The following is a 27,337-nucleotide window of genomic DNA, read 5'->3' as shown; positions in this document are numbered from 1 at the left end:
CTGCCATCGGGCCGAAGGCGGAGGGCTCAGAATACACGGCTCTCGACCCCCATCTAGTGGCGAGAGGCTGTAACTGCAACCAAATAATATCACTATGCACAAAAACCGCTCCTCTACCATCCAGCAATTTATAAAAGCTCCAGAGCGGAAGGAAAAAATAAAAACACAGAATATGTCCTGAGGACTTGGAAATAGGTAAACTAAACGACAATGAATTCAGAATAGCTATCATCAAAAAACTCAGTGAGGTAAAGGAAAATATAGAGAAACAAGTCAACAAGTTCTGGAGTTACTTCACAAAAGAGATTGAAACTATAAAGGAGAATCAATTAGAAATACTAGAGATGAAAAATACAATGAATCAGATAAAACAGAATACAGATTCCTTGCATGCCAGTGTGGACAACATAGATCAGCAAATTAGCATAATCGAAGATAGACAGGTTGAACGGTTCCAGACAGAGGAAGAGAGAGAATGAAGACGAAAAAGAAATGAAGAAAATCTCCAAGGAATAGCCGACTCAATGAGGAAATGCAATTTAAGAATTATCGGCAGACCCAAGGGCGAAGAAAAGGAGAATGGAGCAGAAGGTGTGCTCAAAGAAATAATAGCAGAGAACTTCCCAAGTCTAGGGAATGAGAGAGAAATGTGTGTGGAGAAAGCTTTCAGATCGCCTATATATGTCAATGTAAAAAGACCTACCGCAAGGGGGCTGGCCCCGTGGCCGAGTGGTTAAGTTCGCGCACTCCGCTGCAGGCGGCCCAGTGTTTCATTAGTTCGAATCCTGGGCGCGGACATGGCACTGCTCATCAGACCACACTGAGGCAGCGTCCCACATGCCACAACTAGAAGAACCCACAACGAAGAATACACAACTATGTACCGGGGGGCTTTGGGGAGAAAAAGGAAAAAATAAAATCTTTAAAAAAAAAAAAAAAAAAAAAAGACCTACCGCAAGGCATATAGTAGTAAAAATGGCAAAAATGAATGACAAAGAAAGAATACTCAGGCAGAAGAAAACAACCTACAAAGGATCCCTCATCAGACTTTCAGCAGATTTCTCTGCAGAAACCTTACAAGCTAGGAGAGACTGGAATGACATATTCAAAACTTTAAAGAATAAAAATCATCAGCCAAGAATACTCTATCCAGCAAAAATGTCCTTCAGGTATGAGGGAGAAATTAAATCTTTCCCAGACAAACAAAAGCTAAGGGACTTCATAGCCATGAGACCCCCCCCCTACAAGAAATCCCCAGGAAGGCCCTCATACCTGAAAAAAGAAAAAGAGGGAGAAAGGGGTAACAAAACACAGAGTAAGGAGACCAACAGATAGAATCAGAATAGGATAGCAAATATTCAACTATAGCATTAGGATAAAGGGAAGGAAAACACCAAAAACAAAGACAATCTTATCACTCTAACCACAAACTCACAACACAAGTTGGAATAAGAGATGAAAATAATAACTTAGGAGGGGAGGAGGAAAGGGACTGAATCAGTTTAGGCTAAGGAAATAAGAGGCCACCAGAAAATGGACTACGTTATGCATGAGATTCTGAATACAAACTTCAGGGTAGCCACTAAACTGAAAAACAGAACAGAGACACAAAAAATAAATAAGGAAAAAGCTAAGAAACCCAGCATAAGAAACTGAAGAAGTCAATGGGTAGGCCAAAACACACAGGACGAGTAACAAAGGAAATGCAGGAAAATCAGAAAACGAGCAACAGAATGACAGCATTAAGCCCTCATGCATCAATAATCAGCCTCGGTGTAAACGGATTGAACTCTCCAATGAAAAGACACAGAGTGGCAAGATCGATTAAAGAACAAGATCCAACAATTTGTTGCCTCCAGGAAACACACCTCAGCTCCAATGACAAACACAGTCTAGGAGTGAAGGGGTGGAAGACGATACTCCAAGCTAATGGCAAACAAAAGAAAGCAGGTGTCGCAATACTTATATCAGATAAAGTAGATTTCAGGACAAGACAGGTAAAGAGAGACACAGAGGGCAATATATAATGATCAAAGGGACACTTCATCAAGAAGAAATAATGCTTATAAATATCTATGCACCCAACACAGGAACACCAAAGTTCATAAAGCAACTATTAACAAACCTAAAAAAAGATATCAAAAATAACACAATAAAGCAGTGGACCTCAACACCCCACTCACATCATTGGACAGATCATCCAGACAGAAAATCAACAAGGAAATAGTGGAATTAAATGAAAAGCTAAAACAGTTGAACTTAATAGACATATAAAGAACACTTCATCCAAAAATGGCAGAATAAACATTCTTCTCAAGCACATATGGAACATTCTCAAGGACAGACCATATGTTGGGAAACAAGGTAAGCCTCTATAAATTTAAAAAAATTGAAATAATAACAAGCCAATCATAATGCTATAAAGCTAGAAATTAATTATAAGAAAAAAGCTGAGAAAGGCACAAAGATGTGGAGACTAAACACTATGCCATTGAACAAGCAATGGATCATTGAAGAAATTAAAGAATAAATCAAAAAATATCCGGAGACAAATGAAAATGATAACATGCCATACCAACTCATATGGGATACAGCAAAAGCTGTATTAAGAGAGAAATTCATCGCAATACAGGCACACCTTAACAAACAAGAAAAATCCCAAATAAGCAATCTTAAACTATACCTAACTGAATTAGAGAAAGAAGAACAAACAAAGCCCAAAATAAGCAGAAGGAGAGAAATAATAAAAATCAGAGCAGAAATAAATGCTATTGAAACAAAAAGGCAGTAGAAAGGATCAATGAAACAAAGAACTGGTTTTTTGAGAAGATAAATAAAATTGACAAACCCCTAGCCAGACTTACAAAGAAAAGAAGAGAGAAAGCTCAAATAAACAAAATCAGAAATGAAAGAGGAGAAATAACAACAGACTCCACAGAAATACAACAGATTATAAGAGAATGCTATGAAAAACTATATGCCAACAAAATAGATAACCTAGAGGAAATGGATAAATTCTTAGACTCTTGCAATCTTCCAAAGCTAAGTCAAGAAGAAGTAGACAATCTGAACAGACCAATCACAAGGAAAGAGATTGAAACTGCAATCAAAAGCATCCCAAAGAATAAAACCATAGGACCAGACAGCTTTCCTGGGGAATTCTACCAAATTTTCAGAGGATTTAATACCTATACTTTTCAAGCTATTCCAAAAAATTAGGGAGAATGGAATACTTCCTAATACATACTACAAGGCCAACATCACACTGATACCAAAGCCTGACAAGGATAGCACGAAAAAGGAGAACTACAGGCCAATATTGCTGATGAACATAGATGCAAAAATTCTCAACAAAATTTTGGCAACCCAAATTCAGCAATTCATCAAAAGGATCATACATCATGATCAAGTGGGATTCATACCAGGGACACAGGGATGGTTCAACATCTGCAAATCAATTAACGTGATACACCACACCAAGAAATTGAGGAATAAAAACCACATGATCATCTCAATAGATGCAGAGAAAGCATTTGACAAGATCCAACAGCCATTTATGATAAAAACTCTGAAGAAAATGGGGATAGAAGGAAACTACCTCAACATAATAAAGGCCATATACGACAAACCCACAGACAACATCATACTCAATGGGCAAAAACTGAGCACCATCCCCCTGAAAACAGGGACGAAACAAGGATGCCCTTTATCACCACTCTTATTCAACATAGTACTGGAGGTTTGGGCCAGAGCAATTAGTCAAGAAAAAGGAATAAAAGGAATCCAAACAGGGAGGGAAGAAGTGAAACTCTTGCTGTTTGCAGATGACATGATCTTATATACAGAAAACCCCAAAGGGTCCATTGGAAAACTTTTAGAAGTAATCAACAACTACAGCAAAGTTGCAGGGTATAAAATCAACTTACATAAATCAGTGCATTTCTATAGTCTAATAACGAACTAACAGAAAAAGAACTCAAGAACACAATACCATTCACAATTGCAACAAAAAGAATAAAATACCTTGGGGTGAATTTAACTAAGGAAATGAAAGACCTATACAATGAAAACTACAAGGCTTTTCTGAAAGAAATGGATGATGACATAAAGAGATGGAAAGACATTCCATGTACATGGATTGGAAGAATAAACATAGTTAAAATGTCCACTCTACCTAAAGCAATCTACAGATTCAATGCAATCCCAATCAGAATCCCAATGACATTCTTTACAGAAATAGAATAAAGAATCCTAAAATTCATGTGGGGCAACAAAAGACCCTGAATTGCTTAAGCAATCCTGGGAAAAAAGAACAAAGCTGGAGGCATCACAATCCCTGACTTCAAAACATACTACAAAGCTACAGTAATCAAAACAGCACGGTACTGGTACAAAAACAGGTGCAAAGATCAATGGAACAGAATTGAAAGCCCAGAAATAAAACCACACATCTATGGACAGATAATCTTTGACAAAGGAGCTGAGGGCATACAATGTAGAAAAGAAAGTCTCTTCAAAAAATGGTGTTGGGAAAACTGGACAGTTACATGTAAAAGAATGAAAATTGACCATTCTTTTTCACCATTCACAAAAATAAACTCAAAATGGATCAAAGACCTAAAGATAAGACCTCAAACCATAAGACTTCTAGAAGAAAATGTAGGCAATACACTCTTTGACATCAGTATTAAAAGGATCTTTTCAGACACCATGTCTTCTCAGACAAGGGAAAGAATAGAAAGAATAAACAAATGGGACTTCATCAGACTAAAGAGCTTCTTCAAGGCAAATGAAAACAGGATGGAAACAAAAAAACAACCCACTAACTGGGAAAAAATATTTGCAAGTCATATATATGACAAAGGCTTAATATCCATAACATATAAAGAACTCACATAACTCAACAACAAAAAATCAAACAACCTGATCGAAAAATGGGCAGGAGACATGAGCAGACATTTCTCCAAAGAAGATATATGGATGGCCAATAGGCACATGAAAAGATGTTCATCATCACTGATCATCAGGGAAATGCAAATCAAAACTACACTAAGATATCACCTTACACCTGTTAGAATGGCAAAAATAACCAAAACAAATAGTAAGAAATGTTGGAGAGGTTGTGGAGAAAAAGGAACCCTCATACACTGCTGGCGGGAATGCAAACTGGTGCAGCCACTATGGAAAACAGTATGGAGATTTCTCAAAAAATTAAAAATAGAAATACCATATGACCCAGCCATCCCACTACTGGGTATCTATCCAAAGAGACTGAAGTCAGCAATTCCAAAAGTCTCATGCACCGCTAAGTTAACCGCAGCATTATTCACAATAGCCAAGACGTGGAAGCAATCTAAGTGCCCGTCAACTGATAACTGGATACAGAAGATATGGTATATATATATATATACAATGGAATACTACTGAGCCATAAAAAAGAATAAAATCGTCCCATTCACAACAACGTGGATGGACCTTGAGGGAATTGTTAAGTGAAATAAGCCAGACAGAAAAGGACAATCTCTGTATGACTCCCCTCATATGAGGAATTTAAACATGTAGACAAAGAGAACAGATTAGTGGCTACCAGGGGAAAGGAGGGGTCGGGGTGGGCACAAAGGGCGAAGGGGTGCATCTACAACACGAGTGACAAACAATAATGTACAACTGAAATTTCACAAGATTGTAAACTATCATAAACTCAACAAAAATTTTTTTTAAAAAATGTATATTGGCCAAAGGGTTAAAGGAAAGAGAGCAATCAGTCAGAAAAAAAAGCAACAAATACCTGCTAGGAACAAAGCTTCATACCAAATGTATGGCTATGGGACATCATAAAGACCTAAAAGGAAGGTGTCCTCCCCAAGGGAAATGAAAAAGTACAAGGGAGAAACAGGCCTAAATAAATAGGGGATAATTATTTTCATAATTAATGTAAATACAAATATTTGGCCTAGTATTTAGGCAGAGATCAACTGAAATAGCAAGAGAAATTAGATTGGATGCTTTATCTAGAAATGGAAGACCCAATGGTTGAAATTAGAAAGAGCTGTGGCATTGACATTGGACAGCAGTGTGAAAACCAGAAGTTTTATGGGACCTAGAAAAGAAAAAACCAATGTTCAGCTAGAAAATAAACACTATTCAGCATGTACCCTGCAATGACCAAAAGTGATAAACATCACTGGATAAATGAACTATTATCTCTGGAAGGCAGGATTGGCCACGTTAGTCTATCACCTGGAGCCTGATGAACACAGGACCAGATAAATAGAGTATAATAATATATATAATGTTCCCCATGCTCATCAGAGAATCTTCTTCTCCCTGCTTTGGCTCCTAAGAAGATCTGTGTAACAGAAAGTTGAATCTTCCAGATCAAATATTCTACTTTACAGTGTTTAATCACTTACGGTAAATTAATAAGTTGATATAATTATAAACTAGTCTCTAATGAGTCTTATAGATACATGCACACTATTCAAGGCTAGACCATTTTCACTGATTTTAGAATTCTGTTCCAGCTCCATAAGGACTAGATCTTGAAGAATAAATAATAATGCTAATTTTTGAAACCATCCAAAACAAGCTGTTTATATGCAGAGGACGTAGAGAACACAGACTCTGCCCTTTAAGTGCTTTTTGGAGAGAAAGGTCACATGACACTTTTCTAAGCAAGTTTATCAATAACAGCATTAACCAAACACCAAAATGCTACCAAGGCACCGAATAAAAGTGAAAATTGTGTAAACAGAATAGGTTTATTTGGTTAAGAAAGAAAAAAGTACAAAGGAGAAATAGGCCTAAGTAAATAGGGAATGATGATTTCTAAAACTAATGTAAAGAATGGGAAGATAAAAAAGAAAGCACATCAGATGAAAAACAAAAAAATGAAGAATTGAAATAAAAATGAAGAATTGATCTTAGCTTAGGTGTTTTTCCCTCAAAATCTTTAAAATTATAAAATGGGGAAATGTCTCTTCTATTAGGAATAGAAAAGAATGACTTAGCCTGAGGTATTTGGGGTCCTTTTTGGCAGACTTTGATTCCTTTTTCCTTCTCTCCCCTTCTGTGAACTACTTCTTCCCTCTTACCCTGCCTTGTTCTTGCTCCCCTTCATCCCACAGCGAGGGAGTGTGGCCAGGCCCTCTGGAATCTCAGTCTCAACAGTAGGGCTTGTGTGGGGCTCAGGAGGGCCAGGATCAGAGCTGAGGGCCTGGATATTCCTTATTAGCTGCGTGACCTTGAACAAACTGCGTTCTCGCTCAGTGTCTCTGTCTTCTCATTTATAATCTAGGAATGATAACATCAACTCATAAGGTCATTGTAAAGATTAAACAAGTTAATATAGGCAAAGCACTTAGAACCGTGCCTGGCACTGGGATAAGTGCTGTTAGCATCACTGTCATTACATGTTGCATCTCAGTTTCTACCAGAGGCTTTCAGGTGCGTGTGAAGGACCTGGCTTAAGCCTTAGCCTGGGGTACCTAAAAAGGGTAAAGAGAGACCCTTAGTATAGGTTCAGAGGAAAATAAGGAATGAAGAAGAGAAAATAATCATTTCATTTCAATTTTCTCCCCATCCCACATAGAGGGACAGGGATATTTAAAGAACTGTGAAAAATATTTATTAGCTTTTTTTATGTTTTAAAGGGAGCATTAGCTTTACCTGGTCTTTCCACTTTTATAATTTCTGCTCCAAGATCTCCTAAATTCATAGTAGCAAAAGGTCCCGCCAGTACTCTACAATGTTAACAATGATAAATAAATTAATTACCATCTTGAAGATTTTTATACTAATTCTTTTCTTAATAGTCCATCAACTCAGACAAGCTCAAAAATGCTAGTAAGAATTAAAACTGTTCAAAAAAGTCATTGGTCATATGTGCCAAGAGCTTTAAAAAGTACATTCCCTTTGTTACAGTAACTCTACTTCCAGAATTCTATTCTAAAGATCAAAAGATGTCCTGAGACAAAGATTTATGTACAAGAAGCCTAATTTATAATAGTGAAATACGGTGGGATGATTAATTAATGATGTGGCAACTATATAATAAAGTATCATCTTATATTTTTGTTGAATCTTGAATGACCTGGGAACATATTCACAATATAATACTATGTTTTAAACGTGGGTAAAACTATAATTTTAATATGGTCCCAACTTTTGTTTTTAAAAATCATATATAAATATGCAGATTAGAAAGAAATACATAAATATTATACTACTTGTCTCTTAGAATGATGAAGTTATGTGAATTTTTCTTTCCAGAATTTTGATAATAAGCATTTAAGAGTCCTCTTATAATCTAAAAGATAAATTAATGTTTTCTGAGAGACGGGAAAAACTCCAAAACATGGATAAACCAATACAAACCTCGTTAGATCCAGAATTTTTACACCCTCTAATGGCTTCGTATTGTCAGCATCTGGCAAAACACAGAAAATATTTGAAGAGTATTGACTACTAATTTTCAGGAGGAAGAATGCAGAATTCTTCATATTCTGCTTTAAGTAATCTCTATTACTACCAAAAAATATTTTTTCCTTCACAATATTTCTGCTCTATATGTAACATAGGAACCTTGACCTGATCCAATTAGGTCAATCTGCAAACTTAAAGCCCCTAATACCAGATTATTCCCAATTAATAAAGCCCACATCTATGCTTAAGATAGTTTGTCTAATGAAAAATAGAAAGTGGGAGGGGAAAGAGATGCATAGGCCGAGCACATAGGATTTTTAGGGCACTGAAAATACTCTGTATGATGCTATAATGATAGATACATGTCATTATACATTTGTCCAAACTCATAGAATGTACAACACTAAGAGTGAACCTTAATGTAAAATATAGACTTTGGGTGATTATGATGTGTCAATGTAGGTTCATCAATTGTAACAAACATACCCTCTGGCATGGGATGTTGATAATGGGGGAGGCTATGAATGTGCGGGAAAAGAGGATATATGGGAAATCTCTGTATCTTCCTCTCAATGTTTTTTAAAGTATGTTTTTTGGTGAGGAAGATTGGCCCTGAGCTAACATCTGTTGCCAATCTTCTTCTCTTTTTTTTCCTCCCCAAAGCTCCAGTACATAGTTGTATATCCTAGTTGCAGGTCACTTGAGTTCTTCTATGTGGGATGCCACCACAGCATGGCTTGATGAGTGGCACGTAGGTCTGTGTCCAGGATCCAAACCGTCGAACTCTGGGCCACGAAAGCAGAGCATGCAAACTTAACCACTCAGCCATGGGGGCTGACCCCTTTCCTCTGAATTTTGCTGTGAACCTAAAGTTCTCTAAAAAAATAAAGTCTTAAAAAAATAAATAAATAAAAAGTGAACTAAACAAAAGAGTACTAACAACAAAAAAGGAGAAACAAAGACTTTCACATATTTGTCCCACATTTAAGACACGGAGAAAATAATGAATTTAAAAAGTTTGTTAAACAATTTATAATCCTAAGTGTATTTCTTTTTTCTTTTCATCCATCAGCTATAAAAATAAGTAGATAAGTCAATAATTATATCAATAATTCACTAAAAATATTTAACATCAACATTAAATCACAAAGTCAAATTCTAGCCAAATGGCTTACAAAAGTTTAGGTTGTGGTGACTGAAATCAAGCTGAACTTATGGGAACAAATGACGAACTACTGGCTCAATATGTTTTTTAAAAAATAGACTTTATTTTTTAGAGCAGTTTTAGATTCACAGCAAAATTGAGCAGAAAGTATAGAGAATTCCCATGTACCCCTTTCCCTCACACATCAAAACCCCCTCCACTTTCAACATCCCTCACCAGAGTGGTACATTTGTTATAGTTGAAGAACCTACACTGACACATTGCTATCACCCCAAGTCCATAGTTCACACTAGGAATCACTTTTGGGGTTGTATATTTTATGGATTTGGACAAATGCATAATGACATATCCACCATTATAACATCATACAGAATATTTCACTGTCCTAAAATCCTCTGAGCTCTGCCTATTCATCCCTTCCTTCCCGTAAACCCCTGGCAACCAATCTTTCAACTGTACCCATAGTTTGCCTTTTGCAGAATATCATATAGTTGGAATCATACAGTATGTAGCCTTTCCAGAGTGGCTTCTTTCACTTAGTAACATGCATTTAAGTTTCCTCCATGGCTTCACAGATCATTTCTTTCTAGTGCTAAACAATATTCCATTACCTGGATATACCACAGTTTATTTATCCATCCACCTATTAAAGGACATCGTGGTTGCTTCCAAGGTTTGGAAATTATGAAGAAAGCTGCTATAAACATCACATGCAGGTTTTTGCGTGGACTTAAGTTTTCAACTCATTTGGGTAACTATCAAAGAGTGTGATTGCTAGATAGTATGGTAAGAGTACGTTTAGTTTTCCACTGTGTCTTCCAAACTGACTGTACCATTTTGCAATCCCACCAGCAATGAATGAGAGTTACCTCAGTTAAATACAATTTTTTAAAATCTCAACATAGCTCCAGCACCAGTGGATCAAGAATGAGGGTTACAGAAGTCATACATTTACACCATACACCATTATAGGCTTGAGACGGATCATAAAGGGTGCAATGATTCTTAGTGAGGGGGTCCCCAAACCGCCCTGCTCTACAAGGAATACTGGAAGTCCATAAAGTAGGCATTCTCTCCCTGAAATAAGCCAATTTACTATTTTACAACCAAAAACTGCTGTCACAGCAATAGGAAATATGTGAAGTCCATGTAACTGGTGAAATATTTTCTTGGAAGAACACTTATGTAGGAAACCAAATTATACTCAGATGATAAATTGATGAGCAGAGGATCAGAAACAGGAAAGTAGCTAAAACAAAGTTTAATGTGGTAGATTGTTACAGCAATGGCCTCCATGAATCATACTTCCAGATATCCACACCCTATTTATTCCCCTTCAATGTTCACTCTGGGTTTGGGCATTTGCCTAGCTTTGGCAATGGGACATTAGCACACTTGATGCCAGCAGAGGCTGGGTAAGTGCTTGCAAACTGGGGCTTGCCTCTTTGGAATGCTTTTGCCTTCATATAAAGAAGCACAAGATGAAAGAACACATGGAGAGAGGCTCAGCCACCCCAAGCATTGCAGCCATCCCAGCTGAGGCCCCAGACATGTGGGTGAAGCCATCTCAGGACACCCACATCCAGCCACGAGTGAGTTCAGGTGAGTCCAGCAGAACACCCACAGAACTGTGAGAAAAAATCAGCCACTGTTGTTTTAAGCTCTTAAGTTTTAAGTGCTTTGTTATGCAACAATAGATAAACAGACAAAATGACTTATGGCAGAGATAGCCTATTGTAGCAGCCAGAGTGATCCTTTTACAATATAACACATATAATGTCATTCCTCTGCTCGAAATCCTCTAATGGCTTTCTACCAAACTTAGAATGAAATCCAGAATCATAGCACAGCCCACAGATCTGCTTGTTCTGGCCCTTGGCTAGCTCTCCAGCCTCATTCCTCCTCACTCTCCCCCTCACTCTTCAGTTGCATTAGCCCTCCTGCAGTTCCTTGAACACACTGAGCACATTTCTGTTTTACAGCCTGTGGCGGAAAGATGTACCACTCAGATTCCCCTTGAAACAAAGGGCTTTCTGCCTACCTACCAGAAGTGTAGTTAGCTTCTGACCTCCAGTATTAGCTTTGCCAAGGTGCACGTCAGCTTTCCTCAGCTGAGAGCACACTATTCTCAGGGCAGCCCTTGGTCAAATGACTGACCAGATTTGGGGTAGAAAGCCCTGCTCATTTCTTCCACCCAGTGTGGAATGTTGGATCAGTTCTCTTTAAAGGTATTGGCTCTGGAACTCCCACTGGGCCAGCAAAGAACATGACAGGTCAGCATGCAGTCTGATGGTTCCTCTGCTCAATCTACTTCCTTCCTTTCCCATTCACAGGTGTTACTCCCCAATAAATCCTTTGTCCTTCTAACTATGTCCCAACATCTGCTTTCCAGAGAACCCAAGATATGATGGGGCACTTACTATTCCCTAGACCCGGAACTCTTTTCCTCCATATATTTGCATGTCTTGCTCACTATATTCAAATTTCTGCTCAAATATCACTCTCAGAGAGACCTTGCTTGATCATCATATCTAAAACAGCACCCTTCTGAACCTCTATACCTGCTTTATCTTTCTTCATAACACTTATCGTTTCCTCACATTACATGTTTATTTCTGTTATTACTGTCTTTCTCTCTAGAATGTAATCTCAATGAAGGTGGGACTTGTCTGTCTTGCATCCCATGCCTAGAACAGTGGTCGGCACAGAGTAGGCACTCACTAGGAATTAACTGAAGGATCACTCTGGAAGGGAAGGAGGAAGGAATAATAAATTTTTAATGCCCATCTCTTATTATATAGGAGAACAGTCAAAAATCAGCAAAATTTGGGGAAAGCCTCGGGGCCAGCCTGGTGGCACAGTGGTTAAGTTCACACGTTCCACTTCAGCTGCCCAGGGTTCGCCAGTCCAGATTCCGGGTATGGACCTACAGCACCACTTGTCAAGCCACGCTGTGGCAGGGGTCCCACATACAAAGTAGAGGAAAATGGGCATGGATGTTAGCTCAGGGCCAGTCTTCCTCAGCAAAAAGAGGAGGATTGGCAGCAGATATTAGCTCAGGGCTAATCTTCCTCAAAAAAAAAAATTATATATATATATATATATATGGGGAAAGGCTCTATCAGGAAAGAGGGAAATCAAAACAAATATGAAAAAGAAACTCAGAGGAAACAAAGATAAAGCAGGTAAAATAATTTTTTTTAAACTATCGTTATGATTCCACTGATATGATATTCTGGAAAAGGCAAACCAATAGAGATAGAAAACAGATCAGAGTTCACAGAGACTGGGGATGAAGAGAGGGGATGATTATAACGAAGGGTGAGCCAAGCATCTATATCTTAATTATGGTGATGGCTACATGACTTTACATAGTTTGTCCAAACTCAGAGGACTCTATACCAAAAAGAAAGACTTTTACTGGATGCAAATTTTACCTCCACAAAAAAATTGTCATTGATATTCTCAGAAACATGAAGATTTTGCACACATAAAACAAAACAAGATATGTAAAAAAAATTCAGAGAATAAAAATAGTCTTGGAAGTTAAAAAAAACGATAGAAGAACAGGAGTGCAAAAGAATGGTGGAAAAATAGACAAGAAAATCACCTAGAAAGTAAAACAAAAAGACAAATTAAAAGTGGGAAATGGAGGGGCCGGCCCTGTGGCCGACTGGTTGGGTTCACACGCTCCACTTGGCAGCCCACGGTCTCGCCGGTTCGGATCCTGGGCGCAGACATGGCACTGCTCATCAAGCCACGTTGAGGTGGCGTCCCACATGCCACAACTAGAAGGACCCACAACTAAAAATCTACGACTATGTACCAGAAGCCTTTGGGAAGAAAAAGGAAAAATAAAATTTTTAAAGAAAAGTGGGAAATGGAGAAAAGGGGAGAAAAATAAAGGATCCAATTATTGGTCCAGAAATTCCAATAACATAGGTTTCTCAAAGAGTGAACAGCAAAAACAGAAGACAGAGCATTAATAAAGAAATAATTCAGAAAAATTTCCCAGAACTGAAGGACATGAATTTCCAGATTGAAAAGGCCCACTATATGCCTAGCATAACGGATTTTTAAAAAACACACACCCAAGACACATCACTGTAAAAATCTGCAACACTGAGATTTTTTCTCTGACAAAAGATCTCAAAATTTTCTAGGGAGAAAAAATGCAGATCATATATAAAAGATTGGCTATCAGAATTGCATTGAGCTTCTCAAAAAAATACCGGAAACTAAAATGTAAAAATAGAGCAAAAATGTTTAAATCTTGAGAGGAGAAATTATTCCTCTTTTAAATTCTAAACCCAGTCAAGCTGTGAGTCATGTGTAAAGGTAGAAAAAAGAAATATTTTCAATCATGCAAGTTTTCAAAAACTTTACCTCCCATGCATCCTTTCTTGGGAAAATTACTTCTAGAGGATATGTTTTACCAAAAAGATGAACAAGAAATAAGAAGATATGGTATCCACCATCTTCCCCCCAGCAACCATTCATCTACTTTCTGTTTTAATGGATTTGCCTATTCTGAACATTTCATATAAATGGAACCAGACCAAAAGAAAACACCTAGATGGGCCCAGAAAACGGGGGATCCAAAGAAGGAGAAGAGTGAAAGGAATCCTCAGGGTGACAGTAAAGAAGATACTATCACAATAGCTGAGAGATTTATATTTACAGTACAGTTGTGGATGAATTAAGAACAGATATTGAGACAGCAAATAAAGAAGCCAGGGAAATATCAATACAAGGGAAAACAAAAAGGTATATCAGAGCAGCAATGTGATCAGAAATGAATAATTATATAATCATAATAATATAAATACTGAACAGTGATCTAGCAAAATTTATGGTTTGGGAGGATGGAAAATATATGTGCATTTGTTCGAATGGTGGTAAAAGAAAGCTAATCTTTCTCACTACAAATAATGCCGAAAAATAAAAAAATGAAGAAGCAGTATTATAATCATGTTATGTAGAGATTTGGAGGTAAAAACTAAAACAAACAGTTAAAAGAATTGAAATTTGTTGTCTCTGGGAAAAGGGACAGGGCAGAGAGGCACAAGGGATGACTACTTTTCATAATTTACCTTGTAGATCTAAAGTATATGTAAACTTTGATTTTAAAAAATTTAAAAATAAATTATAAATTATTTTATATTAAATTCATGAGCAACAGGGTGAAGTGTCATTGGCCATATCTCCTGCTGTACAGCTCCCTGCGATATTTTAATAAACACTGCCACTCTGAAGCTTTTCCTGATTCATTGTTTGCACAAACCACAGCAGCATTAAAGAGAAACTACCGTCTATTCTCACTATTCACAGAGTCCATTTTTGCAAATTTGACTCCTCACTAATATTTATTTGTAACCTCAAAATCAATACAGTCATGTTTTGCTTGACGTGGATCCATTCTGAGAAATGCCTCATTAGGTGATTTCATCATTGTTCCAACATCATAGAGTGTACTTACACAAACCTAGATGGTACAGCTACTACATACCTCAGCTAGATGATACTCATCTTATGGGACCACTGTCGTACATGCAGTCCATCATTGACTGAAACGTCGGTAGGCAGTGCATGACTGTACCTGCAGAGCTTTCACAGTCATTCTGGGACATGCACAGGATGCAGGAAAACTGGAGTCACCTGATGCACATTTTCCCAGCTGAGGTCAAACAAGGCCTTCTTGTTTGAGGTCTCATATTGTTAAATAAGTGTCCTTTTGGTGGTATATTTAGTGTCACGTGTTCACGTTTTTGTGCTGTTTGTTGGTGATTTTGCTGTTTAAAATGGCCTCCAAGAGTAGTGCTGAAGTGCTGTGCAGTGTTTCTAAGCCCAAGAAGGTTCTGCTGTGCCTTACAGAGTAAATAGGTGTGTTAGATGAGGTTCGTTCAGGCATGACTATAAATATATGTCACAGTACTATTGGCCATGAGTTCAATGTTAATGAAGCAACAATATATATTATATAAGGTATCTTTAAACAGAAACATACATAAAATCAGGTTATGTGTATTCATCGGTTGACAAAAATGTGTGATCAAAGACTTCCAGGAACCTAATCCTGTATTTCCCCTAGGAGCGGTGTCTCACTATTTGCTAATTCAGTGTTCACAGATTACAGAACATAACTACTGCAAGTAACAAGAATCAACTGTATTAACGAGGCAAGAGAAAGATCAGCGCTGGCTCCCCAAGGAATCCTTGACCAGCCTTGGGAAGCCTTCAAACAAAACTGAATGTCATCATCATCAAAATGCAACTAGGCAGTGAGGGGGTGGCACAGAGGAAGGAAAGGGAAAAAAGACTTGATAAATTGATTCTAAAATTCATCTTAATGAGTATATGATCAAGGATAGCCCAGAAAATTATGAGGGGGGGAGAAGGATACTTAGTCTACAAGGTGATAAAATACATAGCAATTTTTTAAATGTGATATTAACATAAGAACAGATAAATGGATCAAGGAGCAGAGAAAGTCATATTCAGAAATGAAAAATTATTACATAATGAAGAGGAAATATCAAATGAATGGGAAAATGATAAAGTATTTAAGAAACAGTATTGGGAAAACTGCTTATCCATACACAAAAATAGGAAGTGTGATCTACTCCTGATCCTATTAAGTTCTAAGAGCTAAATACGAATGAAATTTAAATTAAATGATACTATTAAAATACCAGAAAAAGATGAAAGAAAACATGTTATCTTTTTGGCTGAGGAAAGCTCTTCTATACTCAAAACAACCACATTGAAATTAAAACATCATCAAGGTTGATAGTTGTGACTATATAACATTTTAAACTCAATACAGTGAAAGATACCATGAATAAAGTTAAAAGATAAATGGCAGGCTGGAAGTATAAAAACATTTACAATAAAAATAAAAGACAAAAGCTTTCTACAACATATAAAGAACTCACAAATCAGTAAGAAAGAAACAAAGCCCAATGGAAAAACAGGAAAAGGACATGAACAGTCAACTTACAGATAATAAAAATTTCCAGTATGCACAGCAATAGATATTCGCAATAATTTCACTTACAACCAAAAAGATGAAATTTATAACGATAAGAATTTTTTTCTCACCAGACTGGCAAACATTTATAAGATAATATCCAATGTTGGCAAGGTTGTGGTGAAATGGTCACTTTCATATATTGTGGAATGCAAATAAGTAATAACTAATGAGAGCAATTTAACACTTGCACAAAAATTTAAAATGTTAGTATCTTTTAACTAAGTTTTCCTGTTGGTGGAATTTAATTCACAGAAACATTCCAAAAGTGTGCTAAGACATGGGTATAAAATGTTCACTGCAGAACTTTTTTAATTTTCCACTGTACGTTAGAAGTTTTTGAGTTATCTTTGTTGAAGAATAATTTACATATAATAAATTATACAATTAAATGAGCTCTGGCAGATGTTAGCACCTGTGAAGTCACCTCGACAATCAAGAAACAGAACTTTCCTTCACCTGGGAAGTTTGCAAACTACCTCTTCCTCCATTTCCAGCCTCAGGCAACCATTGACTGGTTTCTGTCACTATAATTTTAGTTTTTATTTTCTAGAATAGTATATTAATGAAAGCATATAGTATGCACTCTTTGTGTCTGGCTTCCCTTATTCAGCATAATGATTTTGAGATTCATCCATGCTATGTTTTTATAAGTGAGTAGTATTCTCCTATATGGATATACCATTTTTGTTTAGCCATTCTGCTGCTGATGGACATTGAGTTGGTTCCATTTTAGGCTACAGTCAATCAGGCTACTATGAACATTCGTGTACAAGTATTTGTGTGGACATGTTTTCATTTCTTTTGAGTAAACACATAGTAGAATGACTGGACAACATGGTAAGTATATGTTTAACTTTCTAACTGCCAAACAGATCTCCAAAGTAGTTATACAACAGTGCAATAAGAGTTCCAGATGCTCCTATCCTCTCCACACTGGGAACTGTTCATCTTTTTAATGTTAGTCACTCTAATGGGTATATGTTTCTCACTGTAGTTTTAATTGGATTTTCCTAATGACTAATGATGATGACATCTTTTCATGTAACAACTGGACATTCATACATCTTCTTTTGTGAATTGTCCCACTGTTTTTAATATGGAAGCAAAATGATTAAAAACAATGAGAGAATCCACCAACAGGTGAAATGTTAAAAAAACACTGGCACCTCCATACAACAGAACATCATGCAGAAATTAAGAAAAATTAGACAGATTTACAAACCCTGACACGGAAAGTTGACCAACATATATTTCTAGGTTACAAAATAACACCAAGTTGTAGAATAGAATGTATAATATGATCCAACTTTTGTAAACATATATAATAACAATAATATATGTTGGCAGTTGTAGGAGCATGCATAATATTTTATCAGAGCTTAAGTCCTGGGGAAAGACTTTATGGAGAATTTTCACTGGCTAAGTTATATATTTCTGTACAATCAGCAGAAAATGAAGACATAAAGAACAAACTATCTAGAGAAAAAAATACAGAAAAGACCTCAAATATGAAAAGATATTTTGACATCATCAGGAATGAATGGATAAGTAATTCTTTATGTTACCTAAGTCTCCAAAAATACTGGTCTTCTGCATTCAGATCTCTTTTAGGGCCACTGTTTTAATTTAAATGAAAATGACGCAGGAAATATACTTATGCGGTCTCTTCATCCCATAATCTCATTTCATTAGAAATCTATTAAGAGAAGTCTATATTTTACTATCAATGCCATCTCACAACCATAATAAATTTGTAAAATTTTGTTTAATGAAGCAAAAACATTTAAACTGAATTCATTTAACATCAGGCAATAGAATTTTACTTTTATTCTCTGAGAAGACACCCAGAAAGGACTTCAAGTCAAAATCAATGAACGAGTTTTAAACAGTTAAAAGCGTGAACTCTGGAGACTGACTGGATCTAATCCCCTGCTCCGCTTCTTACTAGACTTCGAGCAAGGTAACTTCACTTCTCTGAGCTTCCATTCCTCATTCAAAACACCCATATGATAGAGTTTGCAAGGATTAAATGAAATGTTGTGTGTCAAGTGCTTAGGACACTTCCTCGCACATAGTAAATGTTCTCTAAAAGTTTACAGCGGTGGGGCTGGCCCCGTGGCCGAGTGGTTGGGTTCGCGCGCTCTGCTGCAGGCGGCCCAGTGTTTCGTCAGTTCGAATCCTGGGCGCGGACATGGCACTGCTCGTCGGACCACGCTGAGGCAACGTCCCACATGCCACAACTAGAAGAACCCACAACGAAGAATACACACCTATGTACCGGGGGGCTTTGGGGAGAAAAAGGAAAAAATAAAATCTTAAAAAAAAAAAAAAAAGTTTACAGCGGTGATTATCATTATCATCATGTATGTATTAGACAGTCACACCGCCTATTAGATAACTTAATCCAGATTTGAAAACAAGAAAAGAAACACACACGATTATTTTAAGGAACAGAAAAAAATAGGATTCTCAATTCTCTATACTTAAAAAGGGTACCTATAGCCATATTTTGCCTGTTTGTGAAAGACCAGAATAGGTTGGATGGGAGTCAGGGGTGATGACAGGGGGGAAAACAGTTGGAAAGGCCATCAATTGTAATGTAATTTGTCGAGATATACTGAGCAGCTTGTATATCACTCTATCTTATTTGGCCTCTAGGACGGAAAGCCATTATAACGATACAGCTGAGCAGCCATGGAAAGAAGTATAATTATAATGAAGCTGCCATCAATTCTGTGCTTGCCAGAGCTGCTTCGAGAACTCCCCTGGTACTTAGCCCTAAGGTTTCCAGGACACAAATAAGCTTGAGCAGCACTGGAGCAGAGATAATCGACAGATGCCCACACAAGTGGCTCATCTGTGTGACAGCAATTATGGCATCCCTTCCCATCGTCCTAGCCATCTACTGAGACATTTAAAAAACAGAAAGGCCCAATCATAAAACAGACTGATCAAATATCAATATCAAAGAGAACATGTGACATGCAATCTACGCCAAAGGGATTTTTAATTTGATATCTTACAGAGAATTTAACTGTCAGAACTTAGGCGTGAGAAAGCAGAAGATGGACATCTCTTTAAAGCAAGCTCTCTCAATCTGCTGAAGCTTTATTTAGAATAGTTAGCAGGATGTTTTATTTCTAGCACATGATAGAAGTCTGTTCCTAATTACATAGTTTGGCAGGTAATTTTAGGAATTTAGGGTACTTGGAAAATTAGTATCCACTGGAAGATATTCCACGGAAATTAAAATTTTTGAGATGTAAAAAAGTAGTGTGAAATAAAGCTGGTTATAAGGCAATTACACCATTTAAAGACACCCAAAGAACAATAGTTGTATGGATAATAATTTATAATTCACCTTATGTTGACACCCAATTTCTTAAGAACTGCCCTTCCCCTGCAAGAACTTGGCTGTTGCTGTGGGATTAGCAATCACACAGGTTTGGAACTGTGGGATGCTACTATTTTAATGAAAACTTTAGAAATTTACAGGAAGAACTGTGCAAAAAGACGAGAAAAGAGGCTTTTGTGTCACGGGTAAAGCATGCCACAACCAAAGTACAAGTCAGTGCTGATCCCAAATCTCTCTGCTCTTCCACGTTTCCTAGCTTCTGTTGCAGTTAGGTTGGGGCCAAATGCCTGGAGTCCGGCCAGTGAAACATAGGCAGAAGTAATATAGGTCAATTCCAGGACCAGCCCTTAAAACATCCCATGAAATCCTCCAGGCCTCTATTCTCTTGCTGCCCTGAGCTTGGAGGCTAAAAGTTTCAAATAGTGAAGCTCTATGTGCAAGAAAGATGTTTCTATTGTTTGTATTAAGCCACTGAGATTGTAGGCTAATTAGTACCGAAGCACAATCTGGCCTATCCTGACTAATAAAGATGCCAAGCACTGGAAGCAGAGAAATTGGTAGCCACTAAGCAATTTCATAGCATCAAAGCCAACAACAGGGAAGTCCATTTCAAAGGTAAATTGTTTTACTGTTCCTTGAGGAACAGTCTTCAAACTGAGATATGTGAAGACTTTCCTAAGAGATATATGAATCATCTTAAAGAAATCAATTTCCAGGTCTTCAACTTCCATACGTATTCCTTCCTAAAGTTCAACCAGCCTACAGATAAACATTTCATGATAAGCCTCTTCCCCCTAGGCAAAAGGAAAGCATATTCCTCACACATCCCAGATCTTACTCTCCCACCTTAGTTCATGTTATAAAATTTACTAAAGCGATAAAAAAACCGTTTAACTATCAACTTAATAAACGCAAGGGACTATTTTTCAAAAGTCACTTAGGAGATAGACCAGTACTATAGATTGGTATGTGAAAAGGTTGAAAACAGTACCAATTTATAGACTTTATAAATCTATTTATAGTTACAGAATTCATAACCAAAAGTCAGCAAGCCAGAGGGAAAAACTTCCGCGGTGTTCAGGCCTCTTAATGAGCCATCCTGAAGTTAACTACTTAGACGATGAGAAGTGGTTGAACCAGGAACTGGTGGAGCAAATGATAGTTACAAACTACCGAATGTGAGTGCTCACAAACCCAAGAGGCCCCTCGAACTTCTCAGTATTGGCGATGTGACTCTCCTCTGGGACAAGACCGAGAAAGGCAGGACCTTTGTGCAAATCAGAAAAAGGCATCCCTTCCAGGAGACAACTGGCAAAAAAGCGCCCACTCTAGGCTGGGGAATTAAAATTATCACAGCAAATAAGAAAAAGTGTGTGTGCAGGGCTGGAGGAGGCAGTGAAGGGGGCGAGGGGAATGCTGCAGCGTTAGATTGTGAATGCGATGAGCCTCTTTTGATAGAAAAGATATTGAGCCCTATTTTACAGAACACTCCAGAGGAATAGAAGGGAAGGGGAGGGGAGGGATGTGGGGAGGAAGGGAGGGGAGGCGGAACCTAAAAGAAGTGTATGGGGTGGATGCATATGTGAGAAAGAATATGTTTTACGATTTCATTTGTTTTTAACAGGTGCCAATGGGTAATTCAGAAGAGCAGGAGAGATACCCATAAAGAATTTAGGACACTTTCTGCATGAAGGGCTATGTAACCCCCTAGAGACTTCTCTTCAAGTAGTAAAGATAAAATTATTCTTTAAGGCTTTTAGAGTTTGGGGGGGGGGGATACAGAAGGGAAAATGAGGAGCATGTTTCCAAGGACAGAGGCAGCCCTTAAGGTGGCCTAGGCATGTCATGTTACAAATTCTTTTAAACTTTTAATACATATTATCAAACTGTCCACCAGAAGGCAGTATTAATATATACCGGCACCATAATCGTATGAAACTGGTGTTCTCCACCACATTCCATAACCCTGACTGTGATCTCTTGGTTTTCTAGGGTTTTGGTTTACTTGTTTGCTGCAATTTGAACAGTTCAAAATTTGCATGTCATTGTCATTTTAATTTGCACTTATTTAATGACTTCTGAAAGTAAACTGTTTTTCGTATCTGCTCTTTTTTCATATCTTCTCTTGTAGATTATCTACCCGTTGTTGGCCCATATTTCTACAAATACATTTATCTTTTTCTTACTGATGTGTATGGATTCTTTATGTGGTAAGAATATTAACCTTTTATCAGTCATATTTAGTAAAAGTAATTTTTCCCTCTCTGTTTGCTTTTTTGAATTGTTTTAGAATTTCACTTTCAAAAAAAATCATTTTGCTGTCCGTGTTTGGTATCGTTTCAGGATTTCTCAAGACTATCCACACCTTTAGTGATTTGCTAAAAGGATTCACAGGACTCAGCATATAGTTGCATTCATTCAACATAAGGTTTATTATACCAAAATGATATATGACAGGATCAGCAAGGGAAAAAGACAGACAGAGTCTGGAAACATCCATGCACAGGCTCCTTATGCTCTCTCCCTCCCATGAAGGACCACACCAAGCATGCTTCTTTCTCCAGCAACAAAAAATACAGTAATAAGTGCAATGTTTCTGCTCAGGAAAGTCTACTATAAACTCAGAATCCAAGGTTTTTATTGAGGGCTATCCACAAAGGCACTCTCTGCTTACCATGTACCTAGATTCCAGACTCCCAGAAGAAAAGTAGGTGTTCACCATAAATCACACTTATTCTACAAACCATCTAGGCACCTTTATTCATTAGGAAGCAGTTTGAGTGCCGGGTTCTCAGATGACAACCAACAGCGAAACTTGTAAGAAGGTCCCTCTAAAGTTAGCAGCCTCAGACCTGCTACGTTAACTCTTTTCTGCACAGATATCATGTTTCTCTAAGCCCAGATTATACAAATACTCATATAGTTGGTTTTCCCATTTCAAAAGCTTTTATTTTCCTATTTAAAGATTTATACTATCTGAGATTTATTTTTTCTGTTTAAATATTAAGTAGTTGCTTCTTGGATAAGAGACTAATATTTTTTCTTGCTTTCTATTTTTCTAAGCACTGCAGGTTTTCTACAAAAAGCATGTATTGTTTTTATAATTGGAAAAATAGAAAGATACAAATTCTAGTGACATTAAAATTTTATTGAGTCATTTTAAAACAAAAATGTGTCCAGAAAACAGTATTCATATCCTCTTACATTTTTCTTCATATCAAAGCATTCTGTTAGCAATTTTATTATTTCCAATGAAAACTTTTATAAGTGTGAGTTAATGCATTAACACTTGTGTTACACCTGGGTGAAGAGTAGTAGTCTGCAAGAAATAAATATGCATAAAACATTTCACCTGTGCCTGACTATCATGGACAATGGATACATGCCTAGAATTAAAAAGAAGGTCATTAACAGTAGAGTTAGGCTCGCAGAGATTCTTGGAAACAAGTTGCTTCTAATACCTGCTCTATCAATGAGTACTTAAGAGACAGTGAAGTGGTCTACTGTGTTCAGCGCAGGAGTAACCCTATCAATGCATGAGCTAATCACATCCTAGAGATGCCTTTACTTTTCTACTATTGACAGTCTTTAACATAAAACAGCTAACAACAGGACCTCTACAAGGAAAACTGAGATAATCTGAAAAGTTTCAGGAAATAATAAGATAAAGCTTACGCTCTAAGTATACATACAAATATTTCTACATATAGAAATTATTAAATACATTCTCCTAATGTGTTTTACATCAAAAATATGTAAGGTAATAATATCTATATTTATTCACTTTTAGCCTGAAAGTAAACACGAGGTTTCTGGAGCAGAGAGCAGAGTTAATTATTACCTACATCAAGAAACGCACCATTTTTCTCACACCTAATATGCCACAGGTGTTGTAATGACAGTCAGTTGGTTAGGGCTGCACATACAGGGGTTGAACCAGAGGAAATGTCCCCAAAATTATGAACCTGGAAATTTGTATAGGATAACTGCCCAGCTGCCACGTTCCCCTGAAAAAGGCAGAAAAAGCTAATCTCCGTAATGTAAACAAACTCTCCTTGGGAAGAAAAGGGAAAGGTCACTGGCTTCTCACCCTCTGGAATGTATGTATATAAATGTCTCTGGCGGGGGAAGATAAACTTCACTGGGTTTACAATCTCAATCTCAGGAATGTCTCCAAGGCTCTGAGTTTTATACCCCTTTGAAATATAAACATAAACTTCCTGAGAGTTCTCTAACAATCTATTCAGTCATCTTTTAACTTCCAAGGCTTGCCCTTTAACCGAGGTGCTAGTTTTCTTGGCTTTGAAAGCCCTGACCATGCAGAAACATGAAAATATTCACTTCTTAATAATTCACAGTAAAACTAACTAAAGTATTTATATTTGCAGTACATGTTAATACTTGACATCTCCTAAAATACTGGCTTTCAAATCCTTTCTGGAAAGTCCTAGGAATTCCTCACAGATGCCCCAGAAGCCTCTTGGGGGGAGGGGCGGTTAAAGTAGAGAGAGTAGGGCTCTGGGATCTCAATTCCTGCTTCAAACATAGCCCATCTGCTCTCATATTTTGGACTTCCAAGTATGGTTGTTTGAAGATAAGGCTCTATAAAAAAAAAATTGAAATCCACTGAAAAAAGAAACACCAAAAAATCTTGGGTTAGGTTAATAACGATCCTCAGTCTTCAAGAAACAGATAAGGCCTTATTTACATTTACTCTTAAATTTCTTGGCTTGGTGCTTTTATTTGCATTAATGTAAACTTGGAAAACACAAAGACAACCAATTATTTCCGGGGCTCCTCACATAGTTCATGGGTACTCAGAAAGTTCTTTGACATTCTGTCTGTTGATGTCAGTCTACAATGCCACTTGAGACAGCAGCTAGCCACTAAGAGCATCTTCCATGAAAGAATTGCCCTCTGAAGGATCCTGTTTAGGTGATCCTCCCTAAACAGTGCTGCAATTTTCTTTTTGTGGGAACCATATCTCTGTCACTCACAAAAATAAGAAGTGTCCTTTTCTCTCCAGAGGACTCAGTTCATGGGGCAGCCACCATGCTCTCATATCCATCATCCCAGTTCACTTTACTACCTAACAAAACTTTCTCCCCTTCCCCTCATCTCTCTTCCCCTGAACTCATCACCACACAAATAAATTCAATACAAATAGATGCCTGGAGACCTCACACCCAACAGTTCAGGCAGCCGGACTGCAATTCCCTGGGTAACACTTGGGAAGATTCTAGCTACCTTTATAAAAATTCTACATAAGGCTATAACTACTAATCTCTAAATCTGAAGTAATATGCTACACAGTACCACTTTCAAAATTTTGCATGCACATTTGTCTATTGCATTTTTCAAATAGACTGTCAATTCATATTTCTTTACTTAGGGAAAAAAAAACAATCGCCTGGGATTCAGGAAGGCTGAGTTCTGGTCCCACCTTTGCCTGCTATGTGAACTTAAGCAAGTCACTTAACTTCTCTTGGTCAATTTCTCATATGTGAAAAGGCAAGTGGCCCATTCTCAGAAGTGATGCAAGTGGAATCTGGAGTTTTCATATAATTATTAAGAATTTACTCTCCCTCAATCTTCATGTACACCTGCAAATGTGATGAAGGGCACGATGTCATGCATAATTATCTATCAAAAATTTTCCAATGTATTTCTTTGCCTCCACCATTTCTAATGCAAGTTCATATGTGTAGAAGATAGCAAGATATCACTATAGGGAAGAGCATTCTAGAAGTGTAAGCCAAGTAAAAAGACAACTTATAGTATTTTCCTCAATTCTGCAAATCATTTGCCACTTATAAAAAAATTAATAAAGGTAATTTTGGTCCCCACCACCCTCATTTTTCTGCTCCCTCCTCCCAGAAAAGTAGATTGGTTGATGACATAAAGGTATGTCAGGTGAGAATCACTGATCAATACGATGTGACCCATTCATTCATTCCATAAATATGTGAGTGCTCAATTACCCGGCATTAAGTTAAGCATCAAAGACAATGTCCAGAAAGGCGAGTTTTTGGCCAGGACAGAAGTATATAACAAAGTGGATAATCTGGTCCTCAGGCCTTAATTGCATCACAAAGCCCTGATGGCACTATCCTGCCTTGACTGATTCTACAACTCGCTTCCTAAGGAGAAATTTGGTGAACCGAATTCTCTCAGAATAAACCACAACAGAGAAACGGTGTATCTCCACTCGTCAAGGATGGAAGCTGAGAAGACATCACAGTCTCCGGCTAGACATGTCACAGAACATGTCAAAGACACAGTGAGGAGTGGCACCTGCAAGAAGGGATCGAGGCTGAAAAGCGTGGGTCCCGGCTAACCCCTTAGGCTACGATTTAATGAGTCCTCAAGTTGCCTAAAAGATTCGGTTCACTGCAGTCTGATCTCAAGACTCAGCAGACTATCTTTCTCCAATTCTAAGGGAGTCAAGGAAGTTCTTTAAAACTACAGTAAATCTAAATTTCAAATTCTAAATAAAATTCTGGGACAGGTGTCTGGTCCAAGGGCGTGTCTGATTAAACGTTAGGTGTCATCCTTGAATCATCACGGTTTTCTTTCTAAAAGTGGGTGAAACAATCACGATTTTAAGAGCTTTGGGCAGATTTTGCTCTTTTGGAAAATCAGTACGTGCATCCTAACCTCCTCCCTTACCCGCTTCCATTCGACCAGAAGGAGGGAGCAAAGTGCGGTATTTCTCAACCCTAGAATCCTTCCTGAAAGTCGGCTGGTGCACCGTTTCTAAGTTATTTAAACTTCGGGGACGAGCGGGTAGGGGCAGGGGGAGAGGCGAGGGTCCGCCCGCCCGGCCCGGAGCCCGCCGCGGGCCACGGGGCGAGGGCCCGGGAGGCGGGAAGGGCCACGGCGCGGGCTGCGGGCGCAGCGGACACTGCAGGCGAGCGCGGGCGCCCTCCTCGGGGCGCCGCCTGCGGGGGAGGCCGGGGCCAGGGTCCCCTTCGCCGCCCGCCCGGGTCTCGGAGGGTACCTGACTGCGGGCGGCCGGTCCACAGCCCCCGCCCGCCGCCCCGGCCGCAGAGCAGGCCGGTCCTCCGCAGCGCCGCGCCCCTCGCCAGCATCGCGCGCCTCAGCTCGTCGGCGCCCGCACGAGGGGAGAACGCCGCGCGCCGCCCGCAGCCGCTGGGGGCGCCCGCGGACCCGCCAGGCCCCGCCCCGCCCCGCGCCAGCCGGCCGGGCGGACCCGCAGGAGCGCTCCGGGCTCGCGTCACTGCGGGGCGCACGTTCCGTCCGTCCGTCCCTACCAAAGACCGCGAGACTGCAGAGGCCATTGTCGGGGCCGGGTGTTCGGCCCTTCCTTGCTCCTTTTTCTTCTTCCTTCCTTCACTTA

At 38.4% G+C, this 27,337-nt stretch overlaps 1 protein-coding gene across 24 annotated transcripts in view; it reads right to left on the bottom strand.

Moving 5' to 3' along the window:
* SUGCT (succinyl-CoA:glutarate-CoA transferase) overlaps positions 1 to 27,278 on the bottom strand; it is a 749,104-nt gene extending 721,826 nt beyond the window's left edge. For 21 of the 24 annotated variants that reach the window (XR_011538973.1, XR_011538970.1, XR_011538972.1 and 18 more), the window contains exons 1-3: positions 26,978 to 27,278; positions 8,377 to 8,428; positions 7,669 to 7,742 (exon numbers count right to left, since the gene is read on the bottom strand). Coding sequence is in view for 19 of the 24 variants with exons in the window: in XM_070615473.1 (XP_070471574.1) it covers positions 7,669 to 7,742; positions 8,377 to 8,428; positions 26,978 to 27,278 (427 nt within the window). In the remaining 5 variants the exon portion in view is untranslated. The remainder of the gene's footprint in view (positions 1 to 7,668; positions 7,743 to 8,376; positions 8,429 to 26,977) is intronic. The other 3 variants (XM_070615470.1, XM_070615478.1, XM_070615481.1) reach the window with 1 other exon arrangement.
* Between the last annotated feature and the right edge of the window lie 59 nt (positions 27,279 to 27,337).

This window comes from Equus przewalskii, chromosome 4 (genome assembly GCF_037783145.1).
Source record: "Equus przewalskii isolate Varuska chromosome 4, EquPr2, whole genome shotgun sequence".
Taxonomy (NCBI): domain Eukaryota; kingdom Metazoa; phylum Chordata; class Mammalia; order Perissodactyla; family Equidae; genus Equus; species Equus przewalskii.
Note: the sequence above shows the minus strand (reverse complement) of the source record. Positions and strands in the feature narration are given on the sequence as shown.